The following is a 20,799-nucleotide window of genomic DNA, read 5'->3' on the forward strand; positions in this document are numbered from 1 at the left end:
TATATATACACAATGGAATACTACTCAGCTGTAAAAAAATGGTGACTTCACCGTTTTCAGCCGATCTTGGATGGACCTTGAAAAAATCATGTTGAGTGAAATAAGTCAGAAACAGAAGGATGAATATGGGATGATCTCACTCTCAGGCCGAAGTTGAAAAACTAGATTAGAAAAGAAAACACAAGTCGAACCTGAAATGAAATTGGAGTATTACACCAAAGTAAAAGACTCTGGGGTGGGTGGGTGAGTGGGGAGAATACAGGTCCATGAAAGATGATGAATGACATAGTGGGGGTTGTATTGTTAAATGGGAATCTGGGGAATGTTATGCATGTACAAACTATTGTATTTACTGTTGAATGTAAAACATTAATTCCCCAATAAAGAAATAAATTATTTAAAAAAAAAAAATAAATAAAAATTAAAAAAATAAATAACCCTGGAGGGGGGAAAATATACTTATAATTGGTCTGAACTTGGAGGCTTCCCTACTTCTGAGGCTGAGTGTGTGCCTGCTGTCGGGTGCCACAAACAAGTCCGACACTTTCACGCCAGCTTTGGCAAAAAGGAAAGAGTGCCCACTGTGATTTGGACCTGTAGTAGGCCAGAGTGATGCTCAGATCAGCCTCCTCTTGCCTTCTGTTTTCAAGGAGCGTTTATCCAAGCAAAGGAGGGCAAGCAAGGCAGTGGGTTCAGGACCCAAGCAGGGAAGCCTCCAAGTCCAGACCAGTGGGTCTTCTTGCTCCTTGGATCTGTGAGGCCTCCTCAGGCTTCATCCTAAAACCAAGCCTAGAGCTAGTCTTCAACTACACTTCTTCATTTCAAAAGGAACAGGGGAGTAGGCACTGGGGCAGGGCATGTGAGTCCCTGTTGATATTTTATCTTCCAAATTGAGTTTTAGCACATTCACTGCTGGCAAAACACTGGCAGATGTCTTCTTGACCCCCTTCCCCATGGCTCATGTCAGACTGCTTGTTTGGGGGCTGTATTTTCACTTCCTGTCCACCTCAAACCACCCTCTAACTCACTCTCCTTCTTTTCATTTTTAATTTGGATTAATAGTAGTTTACAAGATTTAAGGTTACTGTGTGTAGTCCTACACCATACCTACATTCAACAGTCTGCATCCCCATCCCACCCCCACCTCCCAAAGTTAACCACTATAGTTCTCACAAGTCTTAGAAACAGTTGCTTGCTTCTGTTTTTCTTTCTTTCCTCTCTTTCTTTCTTTCTTTTATCAAGTTTATGTGTATCAGATCTCTAGATTCCACGTGTGAATGAAACCATCTGGTAATTGCGTTTCATCTCTTTATTTATTTCACTAAGCATAATCACTTCCAGTTCCATCCACAATCATCTTTTTAATTGCAGAGTAGTATTCCACAGAATATATATCCCATAAATTCTTTTTTTTTTTTCCTCCAGGGTTATTGCTGGGCTCGGTGAATCCATGAATCCACCGCTCCTGGAGGCCATTTTTCCCCCCTTTTTGTTGCCCTTGTTGTGGTTATTATTATTGCCATTGTTGACGTTGCTTTGTTGTTAGATAGGACAGAGAGAAATGGAAAGAGGAGGAGGGGAAGACAGAGTGGGGGAGAGAAAGACAGACACCTGCAGACCTGCTTCACCGCCTGTGAAGCGACTCCCCTGCAGATGGGGAGCTGGGGGCTCGAACCGGGATCCTTTCGCTGGTCCCTGCGCTTTGCGCCACATGCGCTTAACCCACTGCGCTACCACCCAACCCCCTCCATAAATTCTTATATTCCTTCTTTTCCTTTTTTTCTTCTTTCATTTTCCTTCTCCTCCTCTCCCTCCTCCTCATTATTATTGTTGTTGTTATTTTAGACAGAGATAAAGATACAGAGAGGGAGTGAATCAGACCATAATGCCAAAGCTTCCTCCAGTGTAGTAGGGCCAGGCTCAAACCTGGGTTATACATAGGGCAAAGCATCATACTATCCAAGTGAACTATTTTACTGGTCTTTCTCCTCTTCTCTTCTCTTCTCTTCTCTTCTCTTCTCTTCTCTTCTCTTCTCTTCTCTTCTCTTCTCTTCCCTATCCTTCCCTTCCCTTCCCTTCTCTTTTCTCTTCTCTTCCCCCCATAGTACTACTCAACTCTGGCTTATGGTAGTGCTGAAGATAGAACATAGGACCAGGGGACCAGGCGGTGGCGCACCTGGTTGGGCGCACATGTCACAGTGTGCAAGGACCTGGGTTCGAGCCCCCAGTCCCCACTTGCAGGGGGAAAGCTTTGCAAGTGGTAAAGCAGTGCTGCAGGTGTCTCTCTGTCTCCCTCCCCCTGTAACACCCTCTTCCTTCTCTATTTCTGGCTGTTTCTATCCAATAAATAAATAAAGACAATTTAAAAAAAACATAGGACCTCAGAGACTCAGGCATGAAAGTCTTTTGCATGACCATTATGCTAATCTCCTGGCCCTTTGTATGGGTTTGTTAATTTTTTTAAAATTTATTCATTCCCTTTTGTTGCCCTTGTTTTTTTATTGTTGTTTTTATTGATGTCATCATTGTTGGATAGGACAGAGAGAAATAGAGAGAGGAGGGGAAGACAGAAGGGGAAGAAAGAAAGACACCTACAGACCTGCTTCACCGCTTGTGAAGCGACTCCCCTGCAGGTGGGGAGCTGGGGACTCAAACCAGGATCCTTATGCTGGTCCTTGCGCTTTGCACCACCTGCGCTTAACCCTCTGCACTACCACCCAACTTCCTGTTAATTTGTTTTACCACCTCTACACCTGTACAATTCCACTACTCCCAGTGGACTTTTTTTAGTTCTCCAGACAGAAGGTGAGAAACAGAGAGAGGAGAGACACTACAGCACTGCTGAAGCATTTGTGAAGTTCCCCCCCACCCCTGGCAGGTGTTCCCATGTGGTGGCTGGGGCCTTGAACCAGATCCTGATGCGTGGTAAAGTGTGTGTTCTACTTAGTGCACCATCGCTCAGCCATCTCTCAGCCTCTCTCTCCCTCGCCGAGCTCCACGTCCAGCCACGAACACCTCTCTCACTTGTCTGCATGTGCCATGCCCCACAGCTTCTCTCGGCCCCACCTTCCCATGGCAGGCTCTTACTCATCTTCCAAATGTCGTCAGGAAGTTGTCCTGACCACCTTGAGCTGGGAGAGCTCCCTGGGCACCCTTGGCGCCAAGAGGTCTGTGGTAGCTGGCTGGTTTCTCTGTAAGCACCCTCCAGCCCTCTTAAGGCCTCTCATTCCAGAGCACAGGGCAGCCCTCCCAGGTGTCTCCATCATGCAGACTCCCCAGCACAGGTTAGGAGGTGCAGCATCCTTGTTGATCTGAGCCTGTGCTCATCTGTGTGTAAAGTGTGTACCTCGGGGGTCGGGTAGAGGCGCATCCAGCTAAGTGCACATAGTACTAAGCACAAAGACCCACACAAGGATATGGGTTCGAGCCCCCAGCTCCTACCTGCAAGGGGGACACTTCACAAACCGTGAAGCAGGTATGCAGGTGCCTGTATTATTTCTCTCTCCCTCTTTATCTCCCTCTTCTCTGTCAGTTACTCTCTGTCCTATCCAACAAAAATGGAAAAATGGCCACCAGGAGCAGTGGATTCACAGTGCAGGCAGCAAGCCCCAAAGATAACTCCAGAGGCAAAAACAACAACAACGACAACAATAATAAAGATAAAGTGTGTTTCTCTAGCTCTGCACTGGAGGAAGAGAAGGGGAGAGGGGCACAGTCTGTGCGATAGTTTGGCATAGAGCTCCTGGCTGCAAGGCCAGGACACTTCAAAGTATAACAGCTGGCAACTACTTGCTATGTTTTCTCACACAAGTCACTTGGCCTCTCTGAGCCTATGCTTCCTCACGTGTGACTTGATATGCTATTTAACTGGAGGGCTTTGTGAAAATGACGTGGGTCACGGAGCCCAGAATGCACGTCTTCCCTTAGCTCTCCATTCAGGTGAGCTCCAGGGCTCTCCAGACTTCAGGGCCTCCTGCACTTTTCTTTTCTTTTCTTTTTCCCTCCAGGGTTATCGCTGGGGCTTGCTGCCTGCACTATAAATCCACTGCTCCTGGGGGCCATTTTTTTCCCATTTTTGTTGGCTAGGACAGAGAGAAATTGAGAGAGGAGGGGGAAGATAAGAGAGAGGGAGAGAAAGACAGACACCTGCAGACCTGCTTTACCACTTGTGAAGTGTCCCTCTTGCAGGTGGGGAGCCGGGAACTTGTGCAGGTCCTTGCACTTTATACTGAGTGCGCTCAACCCAGTGTGCCACGGCCAAGCCCCCCTGCGTTTTCCTTTTTAGCTCGTCTTTCCTTGAAATCACTTAATGGGTGGGGCCTCCCCAGCCCGGCTGTCCCTCCCTCCAAGTCAGCAGCCTGGCCATCCCTAGGGGAGGAGGGGAGGAAGGGACAAAGGCATCTGCCACCACCTGCCAGGGCACTGGGGAGCGTCTGAGCACACCCAGACCAGTCACAGACTGGTGCTGAGCCCCAGGGCTGAGCACGCACCCTCCAACCTCAGTATCTTGGCAAAGGCTGGTGGACTCAAGGGTGATCAGCGACAGAAGACTGTGAGTATATCTGGGCCGGGGGGAGCTGCCTCTGTCTGTCTCTGTGCATCTATGGCATGGATGCTATCACCCAGCATGGGAACCAGCCCATCTCAGTGTCTCTCTGAAGACTGTCACATCTGCGTGTGAGTCTGCACCCTCCACAGTGCAGCTGCAACTGTTTCTTTGCGCGCGCGCGCACACACACACACACGTCCTCCTCCTCCTCGGTGTCTACACCTGGATCACTCATATGTCTGTCTCTGCGGGCCCATGTCGGTGTGTCTACAGAGGTAACATCAGGACCCCGGGAACCTCAGAGATACATAAATTTTTGCAGAACTACCCCCTTAATGGGTATCTACTCATGTCCAAGTGCAAAAGTCGTGGCTGTGTGCACATAGGCCAGTGTCTAGGGACGTGAGTGCACACAGCTGTCTTGTCAGCACACTGTCCCTCCTGAGGTTCCCAGCTCTGTGTCTGGTGTAAGCCATGCCTCTGGGGGTGTGCCTGTGTGCTGGGGCTATAGCACTGGGCATAGGGACTCCAAGAGCTCTGACTTCCTCCCTCAGCACTACATCTGCATTTTTAAAAGGTATTTTGTTTCTTCATTTGGATAGAGACAGAAATTGAGAGGTGGTGGGGGAGATAGGGAGAGTGAAAGGAAGACACCTACGGCACTGCTTCACCACTTGAGAAGCTTCCCCCCTGCAGGTGGGGAGCAGGGTCTTGAGCCTGAGCCTTGTGCACTCAGCCAGGTGCACCACCACCTGGACCTCACATCTGCATTTTTCTAAAGACTATTTATTAGTGAAAGAGAGAGATAGGAGAAGAGAGAGAAAGAACTGCTGATGACCGAACTCAGGACCTCATGCTCAAGAATCCAGTGCTTTATCCACAGCACCACCTCCCAAAACACTCCACATCTGTATTCTGTCACTCCAGTTGGCACAGGGAAGGGGGAGCAAGGGCACTGCTTCCTGCCTCCTTTTTGCACAGAGGCTGGGACTGACAGAGGGATGAGGCAGATGGTAGGACAAGCAGCCACTGGAGACACCTAGCTGGGCCCCTTGGAGACACATCTCTCTACTAACTGCAGTCCCAGGAACTTAGAGGTGGGTTAGGGCTGAGACAAGTCACCCTGAGCCTCTGGGTTCTATTAGAGTGTGCGTGTGTGTGTGTGTGTGTGTGTGGTAGGCTCAAAGCCTGCATGATGAATCTACTGCTTCTCATGGCCATTTTTTCCCCTTCTTTTCTTTCTTTCTTTTTTTTTTTTTTTCTTTTTGCCCCCAAGGTTATTTCTGGGGCTTGGTGCCTGCACTACAAATCTACTGTTCCTGCAGCCATTTTTTTTTTAATAGGACAGAGAGAATTTGAGAGGGGAAGGGAAGATAGAGACGGAGAGAGAAAGATAGACATCTGCAGACCTGCTTCACCACCTGTGAAGCGACCCCTCTGAAGGTGGGGAGCCTGGGGCTTGAACCGGGATCCTTGTGCGAATCCTTGCACTTCGCACTATGTGTGCTTAACCCGGTGTGCTACCACCATCCCCACTTTTTTAAAAGATTTATTATTATTATTATTATTATTATTATTATTATTGGATAGAGACAGAAATTAAGAGGGGAGATGGAGATAGAGAGAGGTAAAGAGACAGAGAGACACTTGCAGCCCTGCTGCATCACTCGTAAAGCTTTTCTCCTGCAGCTAGGGACCAGGGGTTTGAACCTGGATCCTTGTGCACTGTAATGAGTTCACTTAGCCAGGCGCACCATGTCCTGGCTCCCCTCTCTGGGTTCTTTAGAGACCAGGCACATGACTAAACAAATATGAGGGAGATTGCTAAGTATAAAGCAAAGGGGGAAAAAACTTTTTAAAGATTCTATTTATTTACTTATGAAAGAGATAGGAGGAGAGAGAAAGAGAACCAGAGCATCACTCTGGTGGATGTACTCCAAGGGATGGAACTTGAGACCTTATCTACTACACTACCTACCAGACCACAGCAAAGGCAAATCTCCTGGTAACATGTATAGTTCCTAACCAAGTGGGAGAGACCTGAGAACTCTGAGTAACTTACCAAGTGGTCTCAGACCTGCTCTTCTTTTAAAAAGCTTAGGCTTAGCTAATGCACTGGACTTTGTGTATGTGTGTGTGTGTGTGGGGGGGGGGTGTCAGTTAAAATGTTTACCAAAAAGTGCAAAGGCAAGCAGACCCAAATCTTTCCTTCCCACTGATTAAGGGTGTCTCTTTAAGAGACAGGCATAATCTCAGAGTTAATCTCCACTGTCTCCAGGGACTCTCCTGTCAAACTGACCTTTTGCCAAAGACGTATTTGATGGTGGCAGGATTTTGCTCCTTTGAAGGAGTCTCCCATGGATTTGGGGTCTTAAGGCCAAGGCAAGGACGCAGGAACATTCAGGAAATAGGAATCCCAGCCTCTGCTCCCCGTGTCTGCAGGGACTGGCCCTAAAATGAGGTGTCACCCTCCAGACTTTCTCTGTTGGGATGTGACGATTACGGCCATTACAGCAAGAGTGGATGGGGGGGTCACCACACAAAGGAACATGGGGGTCAGGGTTCAGAGGGAGATAGAGAAGTGAAAGGTCGGGTCAGAAGGTAGATAGCATAATGGTTATGCAAACAGATTCTCATGCCTGAGGCTCCAAAGTCCCAGGTTCAATCCCTCACACCATCGTAGGCCAGTATTGAACAGTGCTATGGTTAAGAAAAAAAAACAAACAAGCAAACAAACAAACAAAAAGAGGAATGAGAAGTGAAAGGTCAAAGAGAAAGGTGGGTGCTGAAAGCAAGGGAAGCAAGAGGAGGCAGGCCCAGTGGAGCAGAGGCTGAGGTGAGCTGGGGTGTAGCCCTGGGGACAGCAGAGGGTGACTGGATCCTCACGCCCTGGAAGCCACGTCTGCCCCGGGACAGGGAATTTGCCCCGGAGAGGAGAGCACATCCCACCCCCTTCCCTTCTCTCTGAGGCTCCACGTTTCTCTCACAGACATTCCGTCCTTCCTGGTTCCTAAAGATACAGGCTCCAAGGCCACTCTCCAGAAATAATGTCCAAGAAGAGCAGAAGAGCCAAGGATGCGGTTTCCCAAGAGGCCACGGATAAAGGCGTCACCTTCACATCCCCCAGCTCCTGGGTCAGTGGGAGAAAAGTGAGGAGGGGGCCGGGATGGCTACTATTCGTGGGGCCCACCCAGCTATGGACCTATCCACCTCACCTCTCACAGAAACTCCCAGCACCACAGCGTGGGTACTGTCCCCACAGTTCAGATAAGGATGCATGGGACCTTCCCTGGAGCCAGCATGGGACAGGGTAAGGGCAGGCTTCTCCTTTCTCCCCCTCTGAGCCTCCATTTCCACATGTGTACATTGGGGCCAGTAATCCTGGTCTGCCTCTCTGAACTGCTCTGAGGATAATACACAGTCCAGAGGCGAGCAGGCTGGGCAAACTGCAAAGGGCGTTGCCCCAGAGGCATCTCTGTTCGAGGTAACTACTCTGTGAGGAGCATCATGGTCACCAGCAGGGCTGAGCATTCCCTGTAGGCCACCTCCTTTTGTCTTCACCCTCCGAGTAAACACCACTTTACCCCTGACACCGTGAAAAAATGGGGGTGAAATCAATGCCCGGAATCACGTAAGTGCAGAACCAGGAGTCGAAACCAGGGCAGTAGAGTGGCAAGGTTGGGTCTCAAAGGATAACCAGGAGAGGCAGAGAGGATGTATGGGGCCAGGAAGCAGTGGGGTGGGAGAGGCTCACAAAAGTAGCCTCCTGCAGCCCCAGCCCTCCTCCTTGATGGCCGATTAGTCCTGCTTCTTTGGCCCAGCTGGGACCTGTAACAAGCCAAGGCACGTTAGAGGAAGTTCATGGTTATATAAAGAGAAACTGCCCCTGTGTCCTTTCTGTCTCTGGAGAGGTTGTGCAAAGACTATCCCAGACTTAATTCCTAGGAACTGTCTGGAGTGCTTTTCACCCTTGTGCCTCCTGATCCTCTGTTTCTCATACCCACCCCATCGCTGGCCACCACTTACCAACACCTGCAGCTCACACCCACTCCCAGAGTTCAAAACAGCTCAGCATGGAAATCTCCTGGAGCACCTGTACTGGACTTCAAGCCTAAGCCCCCATCCTGAGTGAAAAAGGCTTAGAAGAACACTGGGCAAGGGCCTGGTGGTAGTGCAGCGGGTTAAGTGCACATGGTACAAAGCATAAGGACAGCGTAAGGATCCCGGTTCAGGCTCCCATCTCCCCACCTACAGGGGAATGGCTTCACGAGTGGTGTCTATCTTTCTCTCCCCCTCTCTATCTTCCTCTCCTCTCTCCATTTCTCTCTATTCTATCCAACAATAACAATACTACAATACTAATAACAACAACAACAATGACAAGCAACAAGGGCAACAAAAGGAAAAAAAATGGCCTGCCTCTAGGAGCAGTGGATTCATAGTGCAGGCAGCGAGCCCCAGGAATAACCCTGGAGGCATTAAAAACACACACACACACACACAAGGCACAAAGTAAGCTCTATTCATTAAATTCCCTAATTTAAAAACAGAATTCTAAAAGTCTTCCTAACTGGGGTCAGGCGACAGTTCACCCTGGAGAGAGCACATTTTACCATGCACAAAGGACCTGGGTTCGAGCCCCCTGGCTGTGGCGGGGGAGAACATCAGGTGAAAATGAAGCTTCATAAACGATGTTGTGGTTTTTCTCCACTCTCTGGCTTTCTCTCCCTCTCTATCTAGGGAAAAAGAAGAAAAAAGAAAAAGTCTGCAAGAAGTGGTGGAATCATGCACAAAACCCCAGATAAGTCCCGGCTGCTAAAAAAAGAAAAACTGGGAGTCGGGCTGTAGTGCAGCAGGTTAAGCGCATGTGGCGCAAAGCACAAGGACCGGCTTAAGGATCCCGGTTTGAACCCCGGCTCCCCACCTGCAGGGGAGTCGCTTCACAGGCGGTGAAGCAGGTCTGCAGGTGTCTGTCTTTCTCTCCTCCTCTCTGTCTTCTCCTCCTCTCTCCATTTCTCTCTGTCCTATCCAACAACGACGACATCAATAACAATAACTACAACAACAATAACAAGGGCAACAAAAGGGAATAAATAAATAAATAGAATTTAAAAAGAAAAGAAAAATAAATCTTTGCAACAACTTTGCAAGAGGAGGGTCACCCACTGCATTTCACAGTTCGGTCATCAGAGCAGTTGCTTTTCATTAGTTCATTCCGCCAACAAGCTTGCATTGCGCACCGGCTGTCTATACGCCAGCCAATGTTCCTTGTGCATATTATCCCACTGAGCCCCGGCAGCTCTGTGAGGAGCTGTTAATAGCTCCCAACTTCTCCATCCCGCCCCAGGGTACAGTACTACACTGGTGGAGACCCCTGGCTATGCAGCAATCTTCCCGCAGCAGGTGGTCAACCCCCCCGGACAGCAGAAATCTGTGTTTTGCCACGACTGTGTTCCCACACATTGATCAAGGGCTCAGTAAGCACTTGCTGAGAGAAGGCATAAAAGCATCTTGAAGGGGCCAGGGGATGCCACACCTGGTTTGATGTACACATGACAGTGCACAAGGACACAGGTTCGAGCACCTGGTCCCCACCTACGGGGGAAAGCTTTGTAAGAGGTGAAGCAGATCTGCAGGTGTCTCCCTGTCTCTCCCCCTCTATCTCCTCTCCCCTTTCAATTTCTCTCTGTCTCTAGCCAATAATAAATATATTTTATTTTTTATAAATAAATATATATTTTTAAAACCATCTTGATTGTACACCATGAGGAAACCGAGGCTCAGAGAAACCAAGTGATTTTCCTAAGATCACACAACTGCTCAGTGATGGAGCTGAGATTTGAACCTGCATCTCTCACCACCACAGAATCTCCCCAGAGCTGGGCCCATCTACAGAGCAGAGCCTTGTCTGTCTGGTGTGGCAGGGTGGTGCTGAGACCCCTGTACTCTTCTCCAAAAGCCCTGGTCCCTCCTACTGCCCACCTGTCCCCTTGTGTTTCCCTCAGGCTGTGGGTCAGGTGAGCAGCGTTCCCTCATCCGGTGCCCCATCAAGAAGAGGGACAAGCCGAACCTCAGAAAGACCCAACACAGAAGCTGCCGCATTCAGCCTCCAGGGCCTCCTGGCTGCCCGGCGGCTCACCAGGGAGCTCAAGGTGAGAGGGAGAGTCAGAGTCCGAGGGGAGGAAGCTGGGGCAGTTGAAAAGTCTCACCCCTTCTTCCTACTCTTTCCTGCTGTGCAAACTGAGGCCCAGGGAAGGTAAGAAGACACAACAGAGCCCTATGCTCTCCAAACACCCACTACGCATCAAGCATAGTGCCAGGCTCATTCACAATTTATTAGAACAACATCGCTGACCTCCCCACCCCAGAAATGATGGACACCTCCAAAATCAGAACCCCCAAACCCTTCAGACATTCTGCACACAGGCCAGTATTCAGCAACGTTTGCTCAACACGTGATTGAAAAATCTACTACATCCTCAGAGTGTTCTGGGGAGCTAGCGGGTATGGCACCCTTGAAGAAACGGAGGTTCCAAAAGGACGGGCTTGATAATGGCATCAAGTGTTGCCAAAGAGTGATCTCTGGGGCGTGGGGACTGAGCACTAGATTACAGCGGGTTACGGGGTGACAGGAACTGAGGAAGGAGGCACGGTGAGGTGTGAGCAGCTCTTAATGGAGAAGCTAGAAATAAGAGTCAGAGTAGCATTTTTCTCTGGAACAGCATGGCAGTGAGGCAGGAGGCAGGCTATTGTTTTGTCTTTTTATTTATTTATTTATTTATTTATTTATTTATTTATTTTTCCTCCAGGTTGTCACAGGGGCTTAGTGCCAGAACTACAAATCCACTGCTCCTGGTGGCCAATTTTTTTTTTCCATTTTATTGCCTAGAACAGAGAGAAATTGAGAGAGGAAGGGGAGATAGAGAAGGAGAGAGAAAGATAGACACCTGCAGACCTGCTTCATGGTTTGTGAAGTGTCCCTCCTGCAGATGGGGAGCTGGGGGCTTGAAGCCAGATCCTTGCACTTAGTACTATGTGCACTTAACTGGGTGTGCCACCAGCCATCCAGCCCCCTGTTTTGTCTTCTTGAGTTGACATGGGAAGCACCCGGACAGACTTCAACACTGCTGGGTGGAGTTAGTAGAGGCGTTCTAGAGAATCCTGGAAGCCTTTTATCTGGAGGCTCTGGGGCAGCTCCTTGAAGCAGGGCAGGAAGGCTCACTTCTTGCTAGAGACCCCCTTCTGTCATTGGAGTGGGCAGAGGAAAGGATGAACACATGCCAAGACCCTGATGGGACTTACACTATCTCCTTTCTCCTTGAAGCAGCCCTGTGAAGCAGCCCTGTGAAGAAGGAAGGCCTGTCTTCATGAGACAGAAAAGTAGCTAACCCATGGCCCTGTGGCTTCTACTACCTCATTCATTCATTCATTCATTCATTCATTCTTTCTTTTTTTTCATTCTTTCATTCATCATTCCAACACTTACTGGCTAGACATTACATCAGATGGGATGGTGGGGCAGGACCCACCTGACTTCCTCTACTTCTTCAACATTCATTCCTTTACCATTAAGGTAGAGAAGCTACGGTGAAGCAGGTATGCATGTGTCCATCTTTCTCTCTCCTTCTCTATCTCCCCTTCCTCTCTTAAGGCTGTAGGAAATTAGTGATAGACTCAGCAGATACTGTTGATGAGTCACCTCTGCCACCTCAGCCACCTGGGGGAACCCACCAGAAGTTCCCCTATGCACCAGGCTTCCTTTGTCTCTAGGCCTGAGAGTCTTCTAGCTGAGCTCACCCTGTTCGGCCTGGTGCCTGAGTGCAAGCCTCAGTCCCTGAAGAATGCCTGGAGCTGATGGGTAAATGCCCCAGCAACCTTTTTTCTTGTGGGATAGTCTTGAAATATTTTCTGCAGTCTGTGGCAGGACCCCAGCTGCCCCCAGGACAACCTGCCCAATTTTTTTTTACACTGTGAATCACTCTATTTTATTAATTCATAAAATTTAATTTATGAATTTAAGTTAAAAAGCTCCAAATTATATCTTATTAAAAACATTAAACTGTGCCCAGGAGGTGGGACAGTGGATAAAGTGTTGGACCTCAGAGTGTGAGGTCCTGAGTTTGATTCCTGGCATTCTGTGTGCCAGAGTGATGCTCTGGTTATTCTCATGTTAAAAAACAAACATTTTTAAAGATATTTATTTAAAATTTACTTGTTTATTCTTTTTTTGGGGGGGCAAGGACAGAGAGACATTGAGAGGGGGGTATAAGACAGAGATGGAGAGAGAAAGATACATGTAGCACACACTGATTTATTGCTCACTCCATAAGCAAATCTTCTTAAAACAAACAGGCCCAGGAAGTGGTACAGCGGTAGAGCTTTTGGCTTGTAAGCATGAGGTTCTGAGTTCAGACCCCACTACTGCATGTACCAGAGTGCTGTTCTATTTGTCTATCTCATGAAGTAAAATAAATACTTAAAAAAACAGTATTAGGAAAAAAAAAAAAAAACAGTATTAGGGAGTCGGGCGGTAGTGCAGTGGGTTAAGCGCAGGTGGTGCAAAGTGCAAGGACCTGCATAAGAATCCCGGTTCAAGCCTCTGGCTCCCCACCTGCAGGGGAATCACTTCACAGGCAGTGAAGCAGGTCTGCAAGCGTCTATCTTTCTCTCCCCCACTCTGTCTTCCTTTTCTCTCTCCATTTCTGTCTGTCCAATCCAACAACAATGACATCAATAACAACAACAATAACTACAACAATAAAACAACAAGGGCAACAAAAAGGAATACATAAATAAATATTTTAAAAATATATTAAACTGGGGGTCAGGCGGTAGCGCAGGGGGTTAAGCGCACATGGTGCAAAGTGCAAGGACCGGTGCAAGGATCCCAGTTCAAGCCCCAGGCTCCTCACCTGCGTGGGGTGGGGGGGGGTCGCTTTGCAAGCAGTGAAGCAGGTCTGCAGGTGTCTTTTTCTCCCCCTCTATGTCTTCCCGTCCTCTCTTGATTTTTCTGTCTTACCCAACAGCAACAATAATAATAACAACAACAATGATAAACAACAAGGACAACAAAAGGGAAAAAATAGCCTCCAGGAGCAATGGATTCGCAGTGTAGGCACCAAGCCTCAGTGATAACCCTGGAGGCAAAAAAAAAAAAAAAAAAAAGACTAAATAAAAATAGTAAGTCTACACACCATCTAAATATCTCACTGAAAAGACAGCTTATGAGCTCGGTTAAAACACAGATGACCGGGCAGGGGAGACAGCATGATGGTTATGCAAACAGACCCTCATGTCTGAGCCTCCTAAGTCCCAGGTTCAGTCCCCCGCACCACCATAAGCCTGAGCTGAGCAGTGCTCTGGTGTTTCTCTCTCTCTCTCTGCATCTCTCTTAAAAAAAATTAATAAAAAAATTTTAAAAAAACACAGATGACCAGGAGCTGGGCATTAGCGCAGTGGGTTAAGCGCAGGTGGCACAAAGATCAAGGACTGGTGTAAGGATCCCAGTTTGAGTCCCCGGCTCCCCACCTGCAGGGGAGTCGCTTCACAAGCGGTGAAGCAGGTCTGCAGGTGTCTATCTTTCCTCCTCTCTGTCTTCCCCTCCTCTCTCCATTTCTCTCTGTCCTATCCAACAACAATGACATCAATGACAAGAATAATAACCACAACAACAATAAAACATCAAGGGCAACAAAAAGGGGGAAAAATGGACTCCAGGAGCAGTGGATTAGTGGTGCAGGCACTGAGCCCCAGTGATAACCCTAGAGGCAAAAAAAAAAAATGTTTTCAATGACTGCTAACATATGATTTAAGCAAATGCAGATATATAATAATTTTATGTCCTTTTAGGGAAGAGGCAGCTGTAGTATCTTACATCTGTGTAGTATTATTTCAACCACTCCAAACAGTAGCCATGATTTCTATCTGTTGCTACTATGACAACACATGAGATTTTTAATAGTTTTTTCCTATTGATTATCAGCACTATTTCCTTTTGGAGCAGTTGGTTCAAGTACTGGAAATTCAGAATAGGCTGCTGTGTTACTTTACTACAAAGGGTGATACTTGGTGACTGATGTTACTGTTCTAAGCCTGTCACGCTCACTTCCACCACTGCAGAATCGGACGACTTCAAGAACACCACTCAGACTCCAGCCAAGCCAGCCCAGGCCCATCAGCACCATCCAGGAGCAGGTGTGTTTCAGGGGCTGGGGGCACAAGGAAAGGAGGGAGGGGAGTGGGGGCCATGGATGCCACGGCACTTACTCTACATGGCGCTGCTTGGAAATCAGGTTAGCCTCTGCAGAGTGCCATGGAGTTTGAAGTTATTCTCTTGTCCCAAGTTCTATTCCATTTTTTTTAAATTAGGTTTAAAATTCTGTATTATAGAATTTATAATTCTATATTCCACTCACCACCAAAGTTCTGTGTCCCTCCACCCCTCAAATTCCATTCTGTCGATCTCAGTCACACACTCTTACTCAGGGCTCTGTGCTCACCATATCCGTTTTCAAGCCCCAATTCTTTTTTTTCCCCTCTTTTGTTACCCTTGTTATTATCATTGTTGTTATTGTTGTTGGATAGGACAGAGAGAAATGGAGAGAGGAGGGGAAGACAGAGAGGGGAAGAGAAAGATAGACACCTGCAGACCTGCTTTACCACCTGTGAAGCGACTCCCCTGCAGGTGGGGAGCAGGGGACTTGAACTGTGATCCTTACGTTGGTCCTTGTGCTTCACACCATGTGTGCTTAACCCGCTGCACTGCCGCCTGGCCCCCATCAAGCCCCAATTCCATGTTCTTTGTCACAACTCCCTCCCTGCCCTCTCACCTCCCTCTTCTCTCCCTTCTAGGCTCTCTTGTGGTCAGCCCAGCCCAAGGTGAAGTTCCCCCACCTGCAGGCAGAGGAGCTGATGCAAGCCCACCTGCCCAGCAGGCTGGCTGGGGTGGCCTACCACCCAGCCCAGTGTGCCCACCTGGCTGTGGTGCTGAGTGCTGAGATTCGGGACCTGGTCAAGGCTGTCACTCCACCCCGCTACAGGCTGGTCTGCTCTGTCAGCATTGGGAGCAAGGGGCAGGATGATGTGATGGTCTCCAGCCAGAGCCTATGGGACCCACATGCAGACAGCTTTGCTGCCTCTCACTACGTGAGCCCCACTCTCTTCTGCGTGGCACTGGTTCACGCCATCTATCTGGAATGACGCGGATGGGATGAGGGGTTTAAGACTGATTGAGGCCTTGTGCTGCGCCTGTCCCCCAAAAACCGCAGCCCCAATCCATTAGTTAGTGATCTAGACCAGCACTCACCCATGCTAGACTAGCTAGCAGCTTCCATAACTCAGGGTTAATTAAAATGCAAAAGGGAGTAAGTTGTGCCCCCCTCTGCCCCCCTTCTCCCACCCTTACCCCAGGCCACCCAAACTGCTGAGTTCCTCTGCCTCTGGCTGTAAGTATGTCAGCCGCGTGCAGAGCCGCGTGCAGCTCCCAGCTGGTACAGATCAGAAGTTCCGAGGGGCCGCTATCTATGTCTTTGATTAATAAAAAATGGGAGATAAATGAATAATGACTTAATACCTACAATTTGGGATCAAACGCTTCCAAAGCTTGGAGGAAATAGTAAAAAGGAGAGCTTGTGGCAATGGAAAGTTCTAGAACAAGTGTCCTCAGAAGCTGGGCGTGAGCCAGGCGGTCAGTGGTCACCATTGGAGGAGGAAGGCCTCACACCATGCCCTATGCTCTGCTCAGGCAGTATATGCTCCCCTGGTCCCCACAAAGCCCAGGGACATGGTGCTTCCAGCCCCACTTAGTACAGAAGAAAGGCTCAGAGAGGCCAGATTACTGGCTGGCCCTGGAGGCTTGCAGAATCAGGAAGCACCTGAAACCAAGGTCTGCCTCACTTAAAAAGAAATGGGGGGGGGGGGGTCAGGTGGTAGTGCAGTGGGTTAAGCGCACATGGTGTGAAGCGCAAGGATCCCGGTTGGAGCCCCCGGCTCCCCACCTGCAGGGTGAGTCGCTTCACAGGCGGTGAAGCAGGTCTGCAGGTGTCTATCTTTCTCTCCCCCTCTCTGTCTTCCCTCCTCTCCATTTATCTCTGTCCTATCCAAGAATAATGACATCAATAACAACAATAATAATAACCACAATAATGATAAAGCAACAAAAGGATAAAAAGATAGCCTCCAGGAGCAGTGGACTCGTGGTGCAGGCACCCAGCCCCCGCAATAACCCTGGAAGCACAAAAAAAAAAAAAAAAAAAGGAAAAGAGGAAGAGGGGCCAGTAGCACACCAGGCTGGGCACACAGAGTGTGAAGCGCAGGGACCAGCCCAAGGATCCCGGTTCGAGCTCCCCACCTGCAGGGGAGTCGCTTCACATGCAGGGAAGCAGAGCTGCAGGTGTCTTTCTCTCCCCATCTCCCCTCCTCTCTCCATTTCTCTCTGTCCTGTCCAACAACAATGAAGAAAGATGGCCTCCAGGAGCAGTGGATTCATAGTGCAGGCACTGAGCCCCAGTGATAACCCTAGAGACCAAAAAGAAAAAAAAAGCGCTGCTAGTGGTGAAACACTGCTGTGGGTGTCTCTGTCTCTTTCCCTCTCTATCACTCCCCCCTTCCCTCTTAGTTTCTCTCTCTATCCAAAAAAAAATAAATAAAGATAATACCAAATTTAAAAAGTGTTGGGGAGGTGGTTGGGCAGTGGCGCAGTGGGTTAAGTGCACATGGCGCAAAGCGCAAGGACCGGCATAAGGATCCTGGTTCGAGCCCCCGGCTCCCCACCTGCAGGGGAGTCGCTTCACAGGCGGTGAAGCAGGTCTGCAGGTGTCTATCTTTCTCTCCCCCGCTCTGTCTTCCCCTCCTCTCTCCATTTCTCTCTGTCCTATCCAACAATGAACAACATCAACAGTGGTAATAATAATAACCACAACGAGGCTACAACAACAAGGGCAACAAAAGGGGAAAAAAGTGGCCTCCAGAAGCGGTGGATTCATGGTGCAGGCACCGAGCCCAGCAATAACCCTGGAGGGAAAAAAAAAAAGTGTTGGGGAAATAGCTGAGCAGAGCATAGGTTCTGCACGCCTGGGGTTCCCAGTTCAATCCCTGGTGCCACATGTGCTGTGTGGTCTTTTGGTTTCCCTCATATAAATTTCTCTCATCCACAGAGTCGGGCGGTAGCGCAGGACTCGAGTAAGGATCCCGGTTTGAGCCCCTGGCTCCCCACCTGCAGGGGAGTCACTTCACAGGCGGTGAAGCAGGTCTGCAGGTGTCTATCTTTCTCTCCCCCTCTGTCTTCCCCTCCTCTCTCCATTTCTCTCTGTCGTATCCAACAATGACAACAACAAAATAACTACTACATAAAACAACAAGGGCAACAAAGGGGAATAAAGAAATATTTTTAAAAAATAAAATAAAAATTTCTGTCATCCAACAAGATTTTTTTCTTTTTAAATTTTTTTTATTGGGGGATTAATGGTTTACAGTTGACAGTAAATACAATAGTTTGTACACGTCTAACATTTCTCTGTTTCCCACATAACATTTCAACCCCACTAGGTCCTCCTCTGCCATCATGTTCCAGGACCTGAACCCTCAACTACCAGCCCAGAGTCTTTTACTTTGGTGCAATAGACCATTATTATTATTTTTTAATCAGAACACTGTTCTGCTCTGACTTACTATGGTGCTAGGGGTTGAACCTAGAATCTTGAAGCCTCAAGCATAAAAATCCTTTGCATAGTCATTATGCTATTCTCCTCCCCCCCCCACTCCATCCCACCATGATTTAAATACGTCACTCTTGGGGCCAGGTGGTGGTGGACCTGGTTGAGTGAACCCAAGTTCGAGCCCCCAGTCCACATCTGCAGGGGGAAAGCTTCACCAATGGTGAAGCAGTGTTGCAGGTATCTGTCTCTCTCCCTCTCTATCTCCCCCCTCCTCGATTTCTGGCTGTCTCTATCAAATAAATAAAGATAATAAAAATGTAAATAAATAAATCTTCAACCTTCAAAAAGGAGGACCACTCTGGAGGCTCCCACTAGCCATCTGTCAACGCCTGCTGCGTAAAGGACCCTGTGTCCAGTAGAGGCTAATTTGAAAAAGAATGGTAGAGGGGCTGGGCAGAGGTGAGCTTGTTGAGTGCATGCTTTCCTGTACACAAGGACCAGCATTCAAGCCCCCATACCTCACTTACAGAGGAAGTTTCAAGAGTGGTGAAGCAGTGCTGTTAGTGTCTCTCTTTGTCTATCTCTTCCTCTCTGTCCTGCCAAATAAAATAAAACAAATGTTTATTTACTTATTTATAAGAGAGTGAGAGGAGGAAATATAATTTAACAGGCTAATAGGAATATAATTTAATATTAAAAAAAAGTTTACAAGATCACTGTTCATCTCTGGCTTACAGTGGTGTATGAGATTGAACCTGGGACCTCGGGGCCTCAGGAACTAGAGTCTGTGTAATCATTATGCTATCTTCCCCATCCTGTCTCCAGAGTTCTCTACCAACCATTTTCTTTATTTCTTTTTAAAAACATTTATTTATGTGGTCCAGGAGGTGGCGCAGTGGATAAAGCATTGGACTCTTAAGCATGAGGTCCTAAGTTTGATCCCCGGCAGCAAAGGTACCAGAGTGATGTCTGGTGTTTTTTTTTTTTCTCTCTTAATTAAAAAAGTAAAAAAGATTAATAAGGGGCTGGGTGGTGGTACACCTGGTTGAGCATATATGTTACCACACACAAGGACCTGGGTTCGAGCCCCTGATCCCCACCTGCAGGGGGAAAGCTTCACAAGTGATGATGCAAGGCTGTATTTGCCTGTTTCTCTCCCTCTCTATCTCCCCCTTCCTCTTAATTTCCGCCTTCTCTATCAAATAAATACATATAATAAAATAGTGGGCCAGGTGGTGGCACTTCTGGTTAAAAGCACTCAGTACAGTGTGCAAAGATACAGGTTCAAGTCCCTGGTCCCCACCTGGGGCGGGGGTAGCTTCACAAGTGGTAAAGCAGTGCTACAGGTGTCTGTCTATCTAGCTTCCCCTCCCTTCTCAATTTCTGTCTCTATCCAATAATAAATAAATAAATAACATTTAAAGTAATGATAATTAAATAGATATTGGAAAGAGAAGAAACTAGTGTTACGGCGTCTCCCTGCCCACTCCTGCGCTCATCTGTCTGAGTGGGGAAAAATAGTGCCCAGTTAAATTATGCCATGTGCAAGGTCCCAGTTATACACACACACACCCCATAGATTTCATGCTGAGTGTTCCTACCACTCTCAAACCATTTTTTAAATTTTTTTTTGCAGCTTCACCTCCTTGTTTTTCCTGAATATAACAGAAATGGATTCTCTGGGGTTGAGAAAAGCAAAAGCTGGCCTGAGGCGTATGGATTAAAGTGTGATCGCCCCCCTTTAGGAGTTGTTACATTCCTCTTGGCTTTGATTGAACCAAGACAACCAATCTGATAAAAGACCACGGGCCCTGGGTCGGGCAGAGCCAGTTAGCAAGGCTGGGCAGTGAGAAGCCCTCCTAGACCTCTGGAAGACAGCTCTGGGGAGGTTTCCCTGCCGCTGCTTTTGCTGTGCACACACTCTACAGTCCCTGCATGTTTCTACTGAGCAGGCCCATCCCTCCACTTTATAGTCTAATATGCATGTCTTTTTCTAGAAAGGTCCTAAACATATATAGTATTTTTTTCTTACATTTTATTTAGGATAGAGACAGCAGTTGCGAAGGAAATGGGGAAGTAGAGAGAGAGACACCTGTAGCACTGCCTCACCATTCGTCAAACTTCTCCCCTGCAGGTGGGGACCTGGGGGGTGGGGGTGGGGTCGCGAACCTTGGTCCTCATTCATTGCGACATATGCAGCATCACCCAGCCCCTAACTATCTATAAACTATGACATCACTCTCATTACTAAATAAAACCACATCCCACTTCTTCAAAGCTTATCACCAGGTTGCCCAACTCAGGCTGTCTTTGAAAGGCAATAAATCTCTTCTTTCTTATACAGTAGGTTCCTGTGGTTTCTTTGACACTACACCTCTTCCTCTGGGCATGGTCTGGAAGGAGATTGGGGGACAGGCTGGACGTTAGGAGACTCATAATGCCATGCTGACGTTGGCGGGGGGGGGGTCAGCATGGCACAGGCTGAACTGGGCAGCTGCAGTTGTTTTACTGTCATGGCCCTTGACAGCACACCCTTTGTGACAGGTGGTGGGGAGAGCAGGGAAGGATGAACTGACCAATGGCATCTCTCCCCTA

At 48.1% G+C, this 20,799-nt stretch overlaps 1 protein-coding gene and 1 long non-coding RNA gene across 2 annotated transcripts in view; one reads left to right on the forward strand and one right to left on the reverse strand.

Annotated features, from left to right (window-relative positions):
* LOC132542923 (uncharacterized) overlaps positions 1-15,285 on the reverse strand; it is a 226,127-nt gene extending 210,842 nt beyond the window's left edge. Inside the window, exon 1 of the long non-coding RNA XR_009553893.1 lies at positions 15,212-15,285. This is a non-coding gene — a long non-coding RNA (uncharacterized LOC132542923). The remainder of the gene's footprint in view (positions 1-15,211) is intronic.
* LOC132542921 (dynein light chain Tctex-type 5-like) lies at positions 7,545-16,063 on the forward strand. Its single transcript, XM_060206232.1, has 4 exons — positions 7,545-7,698; positions 10,555-10,701; positions 14,669-14,743; positions 15,401-16,063. The coding sequence occupies exons 1-4, from the start codon at positions 7,597-7,599 to the stop codon at positions 15,746-15,748; spliced, it is 672 nt and encodes a 223-aa protein (XP_060062215.1). The 5' UTR covers positions 7,545-7,596; the 3' UTR covers positions 15,749-16,063.
* The last annotated feature ends 4,736 nt before the right edge of the window (positions 16,064-20,799 follow it).

The sequence above is a fragment of the Erinaceus europaeus genome, chromosome 13, assembly GCF_950295315.1.
Source record: "Erinaceus europaeus chromosome 13, mEriEur2.1, whole genome shotgun sequence".
NCBI lineage: Eukaryota > Metazoa > Chordata > Mammalia > Eulipotyphla > Erinaceidae > Erinaceus > Erinaceus europaeus.